Source organism: Lates calcarifer, linkage group LG5 (assembly GCF_001640805.2).
Source record: "Lates calcarifer isolate ASB-BC8 linkage group LG5, TLL_Latcal_v3, whole genome shotgun sequence".
NCBI classification, from domain to species: Eukaryota; Metazoa; Chordata; class Actinopteri; family Centropomidae; genus Lates; species Lates calcarifer.
The window spans coordinates 25,754,559-25,766,867 of NC_066837.1; the positions used below are offsets into that span (position 1 = coordinate 25,754,559).

The 12,309-nt window shown below is 41.3% G+C and overlaps 2 protein-coding genes across 3 annotated transcripts; both read right to left on the reverse strand.

Moving 5' to 3' along the window:
* Nucleotides 1-26: 26 nt before the first annotated feature.
* On the reverse strand, nt 27-4,108 carry LOC108900143 (mitochondrial import inner membrane translocase subunit Tim10). The gene is made up of 2 exons (XM_018701021.2): nt 3,879-4,108; nt 27-1,302 (listed from the first exon to the last, which is right to left on the reverse strand). The coding sequence occupies exons 1-2, from the start codon at nt 3,947-3,949 to the stop codon at nt 1,107-1,109; spliced, it is 267 nt and encodes an 88-aa protein (XP_018556537.1). The 5' UTR covers nt 3,950-4,108; the 3' UTR covers nt 27-1,106.
* A 278-nt stretch (nt 4,109-4,386) lies between these two features.
* Nucleotides 4,387-12,170, reverse strand: LOC108900125 (uncharacterized). 2 transcript variants are annotated; one of them, XM_051070846.1, is made up of 7 exons: nt 12,054-12,170; nt 11,109-11,224; nt 9,944-10,998; nt 9,381-9,476; nt 8,737-9,169; nt 5,909-7,768; nt 4,387-5,050 (listed from the first exon to the last, which is right to left on the reverse strand). In XM_051070846.1, the coding sequence occupies exons 2-7, from the start codon at nt 11,209-11,211 to the stop codon at nt 4,737-4,739; spliced, it is 3,861 nt and encodes a 1,286-aa protein (XP_050926803.1). In that variant the 5' UTR covers nt 11,212-11,224; nt 12,054-12,170; the 3' UTR covers nt 4,387-4,736. The 2 variants fall into 2 exon arrangements, with proteins under 2 accessions (XP_050926803.1, XP_050926802.1); XM_051070845.1 differs by having other exon boundaries at nt 5,909-7,834.
* Between the last annotated feature and the right edge of the window lie 139 nt (nt 12,171-12,309).

The window sequence follows — 12,309 nt, forward strand, 5'->3', positions numbered from 1 at the left end:
ACAGCCTTTAAACAACACTTCGAATGTTTGGATAACGTGTGATTTTGTTTAATTAGAGTAATTACCAATGAAACACTGTAGCTTCCCTAATACGCAGATAAAAAGCAGTGTCACAGTGGTTCACAGAAAGGGAAAAAAACATCAGTCAAAAGCATGGTCCACTGACATACAGCACAACAGTCAACACAGGCATGACAAATGAGCAAAGTCCAGTTCATCACTAACACACACCTATGTAACCACAATGACCCCGCTATGCTTCCTGTATCGTAGTTACTTCAGCACTGAAAAAAAAAGTAAACTCTGCATAGCGTGTTGTATAAAAAGACATTTCAGCTCACACCATACAGCCATACATAATTCAGTGCATGACCCTGATCCTACTTATTTGATTTGCAGTATTTTGAGGTTTTGAACAGAAGTGACACTACTTTGTCTGTAATTGTGAAAAATGTATCTCTACTTCAATATCATGTTGTGTTGCAACATTACAAAAAGGGCCCATGTTTACTTTCAATCTTTCAAAAAATGGAAAGGAAAAGGAAAAACAAATCACCCTAGGTCAAAGGATGATTTGGGATCAAAGGTTAATTTCAAATTAGTCTTAGTGTTTGTTTTAACTTGCTGCAAGTGCCAAATGATTGGCACCACAAAGTTTCAACAGTAACAACAAAGTATTTGAGTTTCTGAGCTGAGCAGCTGAAAACAAACACAAAGTATGACTTAGAAATAATGTTACATGTCCTGGGTCTTTCTTCTTTCCAGTCACTTCTTGAGGACCAGGCCAGGCTGAAAGTAAAACAAATGTGACTGATCCAGAGAGGCTGGTGGATCACTCTGAGCAGTTTCAAGATATGCCGCTGTTCCACCAAGAGCTCCGGTGCCTCCTCCGAACCGATCTGTTTTAATCATCCTCTACTGCAGCAGAGGAGGCAGTTTGTCTCAGTGGACCCCAACTTTAATTTTATGTTTTGTTTTGTTTTTTTTTTTTATTTACCCACCCGTTACATTAAAACACCAGTCTCTCACTTTAGAGAACATAGATATGCTAACCCCATCCCGCAACCTAGTAATTCCCCACGTAATTTCTTTCATCAGTGTCCGCTCTATCCGCTCCCAACGGCTGCCTTCCTCATCATTTCCTCATCCTGGACTGAGAGCTCTGTCAGCTTGCGTCCCAGCCTCTCGTGAAGGTCCAGGTATTTGGCCACGCATCTGTCCAGGCACACCGACTCCCCCTTCGTCAGTTCTGCCTCCTTGTAATGTGGTGGTACGCACTTCCTGTGGCAGGCGTTGGTCATTCTGGGAGAAAAGGAAGCTAGGAGTCAATACTTTTAATGTGCTATTTCTATAAACAAAAAATTATGTGGCCCAGCATCTTTTAAAAATGATCAATTAAATTGTTTTGACTGTTAAAGCCCAATCTCCATAGCATGTAAAGATGGGATTTTAAAAGTCACACAGGAGCTACTAATTTCAGTTATTTAAGGTCAAATGTGGAGATGTGCAGAATTAGTGGCATCTAGTGGTAAGGTTGCTGATTGCAACCACCTGAAACTCCCTACCCTCACCCCTCTTCCCAAGAGTATAAGAGAACTTATTGTGGCCTTCAGGTAATGCAAAAACACAAAAGGCCCTCCCTAGAGCCAGTGTTTGGTTTGTCCATTCTGAACTACTGTAGAAACATGGCAGGCTCTGTGGAAGAGGACCTGCTTCATATGTAGACATGAAGGGCTCATTCTAAGCTAATGAAAGTGAAGTGATTCTTAGTTTTAATAATATAACAATTCAAAAATATAACAATGGATATTATATTCCATTTCTGCGAGTAGATCTCCATCCTACACACTGATCCTTTAATTTATTGATTATTTTATAGTTCTGATATAGATATTGATATAGTTTGATATAGTTTAATCATTGCACCTATAAACATCACAAAACCTGTGAAAACATGTCCTTCACAATGTCTAATAAACCCAATGTGATGTCAACAAGTACCTTGTTTTATTAAACCAACACTTCAAACACCAAAGATATTCAATGTACGAAAGAACGAGAGAAAGCCAAAGATTGTCACACTCGAGGAGCTGAAGGAATCATATGTTTGGAATTTCTGCTTTGAAAAAATAGATAATAGATCATTAAAAATGTTGCAGGTGACATGTTCTCTCCTTGACTTATTGTTGCAGATTTAGACTACACTGTTTTTTGTGGGATTCCAACACCACTAGGTTTTGCCAAAGTCACTGTAACATTATGGAGCTTTAAGTTTGACTGACATGAATTTCATTGAATAGTTTATTTGCCAGGGATAATACTCCGTAATAAATAGAAATGAAGAGATTATCAAATGTTTTCCCCAAATTTAGCAATAAATGCCTCGAACTTCCTGAGAATGTATCAATATTTTCTACTGTGACATGATGTCAAAATGTCTTCTCTGAAAAAGGCCTGTAGAGTTTTCCCACAGATGTTTTGACTTGTCGGATTTGTCACAGCAGAAAAGACACTAGTGTCATTAATCACAATAACGATGGTTCTGTTCAATTAAGATGAGTCGCTATGGGATAACAGTGAGCCTGGACAATCTAACTGATTATAGTCATAATTACTGTTATAAGAAAAGGCTGTGTTTGTCAAGTCAAGACATTCACTGACAAAAGTGCAGCTATGAAATAAGGCACAATATCCTTCACATATGTGCCCAGATCATAAATGTGGGCACTTCAACTGATGCATGTTCATATACAATTTGTAGTCAGCTATGATGAATATCAGCAAGCTTGGGATAGAATGGGGGGGGGGGGGGGTTGGCGTGTTTCAGAGTCAGCTCCTTCTTCAGGGCTCTGACAGAGTAGCTAGGTTTCCATCCAAACATAGCACAAAGTGTAAGTGAATTTTAACAAAATCTGCAAAAGAAAATGCTAATTTCACATTTGCAATTATGCTTGTCTATCTATTCACTACTGTTACATTATGGTGGTGCTAATTTTCCAGTTGTGCATCATTAAACCACTGCAGAAGAAAGACATTAAAGTCATGTGCTTCACCTACTGCACATTGAAAATGCACATAAACCACACCTCTTGACTGATGGGATCAAGTTGAACCAGTGGGGGCAGTCCTGCAGCAGGTATTATTTATTGTATATTTGAATAAGCCTTTTCTCCTTCTGCTGTGACACGTCAAAGTGTCTGCTGTGAAGACGTGTTACTAATATACTTAATGATGGCTACATTACATTCATGTCAACAGTTAAAGGACTGTGCATGCTAGCACACTGGTATAGATTACTGGTCACTTAAATCAAACAGCCAGTTTTAACACTATTAATTTCTTGACAACTCAACAGGTCTGCCATGATCAAGGCCAGTGGACATGATTATATATATAATTTCATCATAAATCCTAGTTATTTTAAGACTTTACATTGGCTTTAGCTAAGAATAGGCAGTCATGTTGACATTTAATAGATGATTCATTCATTAAAACCTACACACTGGACATAACAAAATGAAGTCTACTGAAGCCCTAAACAGTGTGAACACACCACTAATCCTACATCATACTACGCCATGTACATGACTCCATTTGCGACGTGTGTAGCTCTGGAGAAAATCTTATGTACTGTTGCAGTGTGCAGGGTGTCACATGTAGCTCCTGTAACTGAATGAACTCAGTAGCAACCAGCATCAGTGTAGGACTTTAAAGCTACGTCTTCACCAATATAAATGAGCACTATAAGACCTGTTATTACTACCTAATATGCGATTTAATAAAGACTATGAATGAAGGCCATGAGACAGTTTACTGCTGTCTGAAGGGTAGCATTAGAAGAGACCGCTAAATGAGTGGTTAGCTTGTTTAGGCTTTACCGGTTGTACATGTCAGCCATCATCTCCACCTCCAGTTCGGCCGCTAGCTGCTGTGCCTTCATGGGATCCATGTCTGCGCTTCACGGCTGCTCTCACCCGGCTTTGACCACACACACTCCGTCCTGGTGACCCTCTCCGGCGGACAGTCGACAAAGATCCTACCCGCTGCTTCTTCTGTAACCTTCAAATCTGCACGAAAACACGTGTGTACCGTTTCCTCAACTACTTCCGCTGTCAATAAAGTTGGATTCAGACAAAGTGTGCCCCCTGGCGCCCGTAGTGAGGACAACAACCTCGGTGCTGTTTGTAAGTGGAAAACACACTGATGAAAAGGCAGACTGTTTCTTTAATAAACCATAATTATGTAGTCTCATTTACATAAAACGCCATGCACTTTACACAAACAGGCTCAAAATAAAATATTCTTTACAGTAGTTACTTACAGAAGTGCTTTCTACTTTAATCAGTCTGACAATTCAAATTTCACTCAGAATTTAAAATGAATAAAACTGACAAACATTAAATGTAAACATTAATGATTCCTTTCAGACTTGTATCAATGCCTTTTCATATCATTAATGAAAATTAAACAACCATTCCAACCTTGTATATTGAACTAAATGAATGCAATCAACCTGTGATTTTTAAATGTACAGAGCTTATGACTGCTAGACACTGACTGATGATGAAAAGTAACAGAAAAGGAAGGATGTAAAAATCTATTATACATTGCCTCACATCTCTGTGAACATAAATAAAACCAGAACAGAGAGAACATTAGGTTTGGCACACCAAAAGTGCTGAACTAGACACACAATATATTCTAAAACTATGCACATATACAAAGGTTATTCAGCCTCATCCCGTCACATCGATCTCATTCACATCTTCCTCCTCGTCTTCATCTAGAGTTATCTCTGTGTTGATGAGACCATCCTCACGCTCCCTGGTCTGAGGCACTTTGACTGGGGAGTAAAGCAGAACGTCCACCTCCACTTCCTCCTCTTCCTCTTGATCGCAGCCTGACACAATCCCACCGGCACCTGGCAGAGGTGGACCAGTTCTCTCAGGTGTCTGGGTGTACAAGTTGTGATGCCATGGTTTGTTTAACTGAGGCAGGTGAGTGTCACTGTGAGACAAGCCTTCATTGTTGATGACATCACAGGCTGTTCCTGTTACAAAACACAAAGGAATTAAAATACATCCAGGTTAACTAAGTACAGTACATTTACTCAAGAACCACTTGGTACTTGTACGTTACTTGACTATTTCCATTTTTCTACTTAAACATCTACTCCACCAAATTTAAGAGGGGAATACTGTGACACTACATGAATTTGACAGCTGGAGTTACAAGTTTCTTTTCAGATCGAGATTTTGTATAAAAAAATTTTAAAAACTGGATGTACTGGATTAAACCAATGGTTTCCGACCTATATGGCTTGTGATCTATAAGCCCCCATCCTTAACAGAGGTAGGGCAGTTAACCAGACTTCATATATAATAATATCACTTACTGGGGACATTATATTGCAGAACCATCACTTTCACTGCTGAGACCTGGAGACCATTGTGCTGCTAGTACTTCTGTACTTTTAGTTTAACAAGCTTGAGTATACAGCTTTTAAGTGCGGTGTATTGGAGTGTTTTTACATTGTTGTACTGATACTTTTACTTTTGTAATTTGGGTGAACAAAGCCTTTGAACAGGGTTCCACCGAAACTTGACACAGGGCATTATTTCTCTTCAGTTTAGGAGCTTTTCAGAAAACTAGCCCAACATCATCACAATTGAAGTTTTTTGTATTTATTGCTATCGGTCAATGTCATTCTTTCATTTACCACCAGATGGCACCAAAACAGGGACTTTTCTCATTTTGGTGGTTTTAAGAAAACATGTTCTCTTTGTCTAACCAATAAACTCAATGAAAAATATTCAGTGGTCATATATAATGTTTACTTTCAATGTACACAGAAAAATAGGGCTTCAGAATCTACCACTAATCAACCCTGACTATCAGAACACCTTACCTTCATAAAGATTCATCAGTGGTTGCTCCCTCTCTGCTGCTAACTTGGCCACCACTTCTTCCAGGTCATCAAAGGAAAACACTGGTTGGTTTCCACCACACAAAAAACTGGTCTTCTTAGTAGAGCTGTCTGTGCCATCTGTTGATTCGCTGAAAACTTGATTGTGATTTTTATCAACTGTGACACTAATGACCGGAGACTGTTCACTCCCGACCCGGTCTTGAGGCTGAGTGATGTCTATGTCCATCTCTTTGTCTTTAGCTGATTCCTTGTATGTGCTGTCTCTGTTCACCATCCCTTCACTTTCTGCATCTTTTACAGTTCCATTTGTTTCCTGGCTTTCTTTTAACTTCCTTGTTTTTGAGTGTTGCCTTTTAATAAGCTTCTGAAACTCCTTCAGAGTGACCATCTGTGGCCATTTGGATGCCCCAAGTTTTCTTACGTCTGGGATTATGTCATTGATACCTGCATCAGGCTTGTCAGTGCTCTCAATGCTTATGGTCTTCTTTGGTGGAATTACCCCCTCCTCTGTGCTTCTATTCAGCCTCCTTTTTTTACACTTCTGCTTTGTTTTGTCCCCCTTTTCTAAATCCTCTTTTGGCAAATTCCTGTCCATTTTCTGCTGACTTTCTTCATTAGAGCCCATCTTTTCAGGGAGAGCAGGATTGTTGTTCGGAGGGATAGGATCTTTAAGTTTTGTTTTTGGTGGTCTTCCACGTTTCTGGTTTGTGACTCCTTGTTTATTTGCCGTCTGAGCTCTATAGGCCCCAGGTTTTGCAACTAAAGAATCTTCTGGGCTTGTGTCACTTGGTGACTTTTCAGTTTTTTTCAAAAAACCCCTGGTTCTGATCCGAGTTTGGGCAGTATTCGCCACAGATATTCGGGGTTTCTCTCTCAAGCTCTCTGTGACAAGTGACTGCTGATTTGGTTTGGATAGAATGTTCATAGAGCTGGTGGCCATTCCTCTTTCCTTGGCAAGTACATTGTTGCTTGATAAACTGACTTGACAAACACTCAAGTTGATTTGACTCTTTGTTCCATCACCGATTTTTACATGTTTGTATGCCAAGAGAGAACTGGCAGCATCTTGTGGATGACTGGTGCGTTTTGTCCTCCTTTTAGGTGCCATTGTATTCCCAGCTGTGTTGTCTTCCTTCATCTTCCTTGGGTCAGATTTCAGTTCTGCAGCGTTTGGTTGAACAGAAGATAGCGTTTCTCTCTCTTCCACCTCTTTCACAGTACAAGATTCTGCCAAGATACCCTCATTTTGTCGATTCAACTCCAGATGTTCCTGCCGGTGCTTTGACAAACAGTTGTAGTTAGTATCCTGTGGTAAAGACATACTTTTATTTTCTTTGCAAGTGATGGCACTCAGGGGAAATTTTAGCGATCCAGGGTTTTCTGTCAGCCAAGGTCGCCCATGTAGAGATGGCTGTTGCTGAACTTTATTACCAAGGTTCATGGGGTTGTTGGGGACAGGCTGATGTTTTGTCGCTGAGGTGCAAGGCTCTAATGGAGAGAGACATTGAGGAAGCCGCAAATCGTCCATGCAAGGTATAGACAGGACAGTAGTATGCATGGACTGTGTCTCACTGCCATTCTTCAGAGGTAAAAACTCAAGATTGTGCTGACTGTCTTGTGAGGACAGGTCCCATAATGCTGGATAATGTAGTTTCTGCCCAGAAGAGAAGAAAGCTGAGGGTATGACTGATCTTGTTGTAGGTGCGTCAAGATGTGGACATTCTTGACTTTTGGATAACGGCATGTTCTGATGGCTCATTTCATCACTCTGCCACATGGATCTGACAGATGAATAATAGTGTGGAGAGCACTCCTGCCGTTGTTGGATTACCGCAGCATCTGGCAGTACAGAGGAAAGGCTTGAGCAGCTGGACTGGTTCTGAACTGTGAAACAACAATGGATACCTGCACAACAAGTGTAAAGACTGCAATCAATCCATCTTGAATTAACAAAGCTGAGGTGATTGATGTTAGGATGGGGGGTTTTGTGTAGCATGAAACTGACAATGTGGGCATTTAGATTGTGGACTGAGACTGAGATCAGGTTCAACTGAGTCTGTTGGTGTGATAAAATAAGAAGTGCTCATCGAATGTAGGACTGAAAAGCATGAAACAGAAAGAACGTTTAAGGGAAAGTTCTCAGTTTAAATTTAGAGCTGAAACCATTAGTTAATGAAAATGAAATCCGCAACCAGTTTTTTGACAATTAATCAATATATGTCAAATCTGATTCTCAGTTGTGAGGAATTTGTTTCCCCTTGTCTCATGTGGTAGAATGCCTTGTTGTTGAGACAAAACAAGTCATTTGATGTTATTGGCTTGGTGCTTGGATGATTCACATAAAAATCATGCATATTTGGAAAGCTGTAGCAGGCCCGCACTGCTTTCCTGATATACAGGGTTTTGTGTGAGTCCTCATTTCCCTGGTATCTCCACAACAGAGGTAGCAAGTTACCATGACCCATGGTCACACTGGCCATATTTCTGGGAAATATTACAGGTTGAAAAAAATGGTTTTTGCCTTAACATGTTTAAACATGGAGGAGGGATAACTTTATGTGACATAATCATATTTCTTCACAGTACTGATGGAATCAAATAAAGGACAATAAAACAAACTGGTAACAGGTTTTCCTCTATGTGTGAAATTATCCCGAGGAATCTATTTTGACAAGTTACAGAGGGAAAAAATAAAAAGATCAAAGAACTGATGGACAATAATTTCAATACCTTTATATTATGGTTCAGAAAACCTGTTTTGTTATGTAAGAAAAACTAATTTGCAGCAAACTAATGCATCTACATACCTGTATCTGCTGATGAGTTGCAAGTTTGTGAACCCAAATCCTGGTTAAACACACACCCTGCTGCACTGACAGCAGCATGCATCTGATTGTGCCCTGCATCGTTCTGTGTAACTGGGTCTTGGGAAATATTCAGTACTCCGTCATGGCTCAGCTGAAGGTGATGAGACTTCTTGAAGTCCCTCTCCAAGTTGGGGAGGATATTGATGCCCATCATGATGTCTTCCAACAGCCTCTCTATCTGCTCATCAGACTCCTCTACAGAGTCCTGATGCTGCAGAACTGGAGCTGCCTCGAGGCCATCGTTCTGGTTTGGGGTGAAGCAGTCACTAGAGGGTGGCTGGGAGTCAGAGGAGGTGTTGGGGTGAAGTGGTGACGTGAGGGAGTTGGTAACAGGTTGAAGAATATGCCATTCTGGTTTCTGTATTGGGTTTGGCTGGACAAGGGAGGGAGGAAGAGGAATGTCTGAAAGGTCATGTCTTCCTGTTGCCATATCATTGCTAAGTAAGTACTAAAATGAGCTATTCTTGTTTTTTCTGTCCTTGCACCACCAAGAGAAATTCTCAAGTATTTATTGCACTTGACAAGAAGTAAGTAAGTAGTTATATTTATAATATATTAATTTTTTCATCACCATTCATAACTACCTGTCTCAGGGAGGCAAGAACTGACAAGGTCTCATCTGCATCTCGCATGCTCACCACCTCCCACACTTCTCCTTTAGTCCTCCTCCTCAGCTTCACCTGCACAAGAGGGAAGAAAACACAGTGATGATGATGACAGCACAAAGATAAACAGGAGTCTTCCCACACACACATCATGACAGTCTGAGGACATCACAAATCACATCACAGCTGAGCCAGGACAATTCTGTCATAGAACTGTCAAGCCACCTTTACTGTGGTGACTGCACTCGATGGGAAACAGAGACGTCAACACTACACCAGGAAGTCGCAACCAAACAATATGATATCTTAGCCTCATGTTGAAAGAAAAAACATTAGGTTCAAACATTATGTAACATGACTTGCAACACTTTTGTCTATTGCAGTGTAATTTTGCAATTTGGACATAGTGAAGCATAATTTACAATCACTTGGTAATCTCACCTAATATACAGTAGCCTTAAGGTTTATGTACACAACTTACTATAAAGGGGATGCATTCCAGGTTATTTTCTACGTGAAAAAATGCAATTCTCTCTCCTTACCCTGATAGAGATCTGTGTGGTCTCCATCATCTGCTGCATCTCTTTCATCTTGGCCATGTTCTTCGTGCCAACATGCCTCACTGTAGACTTTGTGCTTTCTTCTCCTGGCATCTCATCTATGTCAGCCTGGCTTGGCTGCTCTGTATCTCCTCTGTCGTCAGCTGTCATGCCATTTCTTTTTCCATTCTCCAGTTCTGTTCTTTCCTCAGCCAAGGCCTGTAGACTGTCCCCGGACTCAGATGACTGCTGGTGGCCGCTGCCCTCCTCACGACTTGGGGACTCTGAGTCATCAATAAGTGAAATGGGGAAGGTCAACGTCTCACCAAACAAAGCTGGAGTTGATGTGGGATTTATTACACAGCCAGAGGATTGGTTTAATGGAGACTCTCCATCGCTTGGTGCTCCCTTGTCCATACTATAAATGCCTGGGCAAGAAGTGGAGCAAAACTGTTTATCAAGTGTGAGGCTTTGGGGTTGCAACATGACAGAAAAATCCAAGCTTTGAGCTTTGAGTTCAGACTCTGGGGACAGAGGGGTAGCTTGGCCGGACAGAATAATAAAACTGCCCACTGACTTTTCACCAGCTTTAACAGTCTGTGTTCCTATAGATATACAACTTCTCTTTTCAATTGGAGAATCTGTATCCCTCCTTCCAACCATCTCAGCCTGAACTTGTGCATCCTGCATTTTCCTGTTTTCATCCCTCCATCTGCTTTCCTCGGCTTGACGGCCATTCTCTCTGAAACGCCCGAGACTCCGCCTCTTCTCTTGGAGTTCTGCCACATTCATCCCCTCATCTTTCTGCCCCTCTACAAGATCTGCAATCCCAAACTGGCGGGCTACAGCCAACACGTCATCATGTTCAACGCTTCCTTTTACCTCCAGCTGCCCAGAATACAGCAGACCAACCAGCTTCAACAGGGTCTGGGCCTTCACAGGCTGGAGCTGGAGCCGATGCTTCTGGCCGGACGGAGGAGACGGGGAGGCTGACAGCTTCTGAGACAGGTAAGGGCTGAGAGCTGCAAGGATGCAACTGTGGGTTGGCACTGAGATACCTTTACAAAAAGGAGTAGATGGAGAAAAAAAATATTTTGTTTCCACTGAATTCAAACCTTCAGGTATGCAATGTCAGCACTGTGTTATCATCTACATAGCTCACCCTCACCCTCAGTTTGTAACAGGGTATCACAGAATTGGGCGTTGTTTTGTTGTCTCTGCAGCTCTGCCAGAAGCTGCATCTCATAACCTGGCCACCAGTACCTCTGCATGTCCACATGGGCACTTGGAGAAAGGGAGGACAGGAGACAGGACGGATTTGGATAATGCTTAAAACTTTCGTGAAAGACACACACAGAAGGATACACAGTATTGATGGCAACAGTGGCACATCCACTCAAAACCTACCTGTTTACTTCTGCCTAGTGCTCAACTTTCGCCCCTGATTTGAGTTTACTATTCATCAGTCATCTCATTTTAATATATTTTTTAATCGTTTTTTTCATACAAACAGCAGTACCTCTTTACTAGATTTTGAGGACCTTCTTCCGAAGACAACGGATCCTGTTAGGTGGCGTGTACCAATGTGAACACACTCTACGACTTTACTAAAACATGGCAGAAACTCAGCACTGCTCGGTTCACGTGCCAGTCTTTCCTCAAACCGGATAGCTGGTAGGGGGCTATGCTGCACGTGGGTGAGCAGGACTGCGCACGCAAAACGTTAACCTGGTGAACTTGATGTTAAAATACAGTCTGACGTTTTACTTTAGTATATATTTACTTCTGTTTATCTATTTTATGTTAGCTTTAGCTACATGGTACAATTTGACAAACTATTTTCTCGATGATTTTGAGGATCAAAGTGTGACCAATGTTGCTAATAGCTAGTTACGTGGTTAGCAGAAAAATGACAGAAACCCCCTATTCGACAAATTAAACAAAAGTGTAATATCCACCTCATTCCTAAATAGCGGTTTGATATTGTTGTCGATTAGAATGACGGTTAAATGAATCCCGTTTCAACTGTCAGCTCAGCTCAAAGCGATCAAGCTAACACTAACTTTAGTCACACACAGCAGCTAAAGCTTCGTAGCTTGAAAATTATACTCACCTGTATTTTTCTGTTGCACGAGCGGCCGTGTTTCGGGCAACTAAACTATAATCCAAATTAGAACACGAAATTTAAACATCTAAGGCAAACTCAAAGAAGTATTAACATGTCTCCCGCACTGTTATCACATCTAAGCGACTGAGTCGCTGACTGACAGCGACACCTACTGGTCGCTCGTGTCAACAACGAAAACAGCACTGAAGCAAGTCTCCTCTCTTTCCATTATGAACTTCTTCTCACGGATTGTTTACAGTGT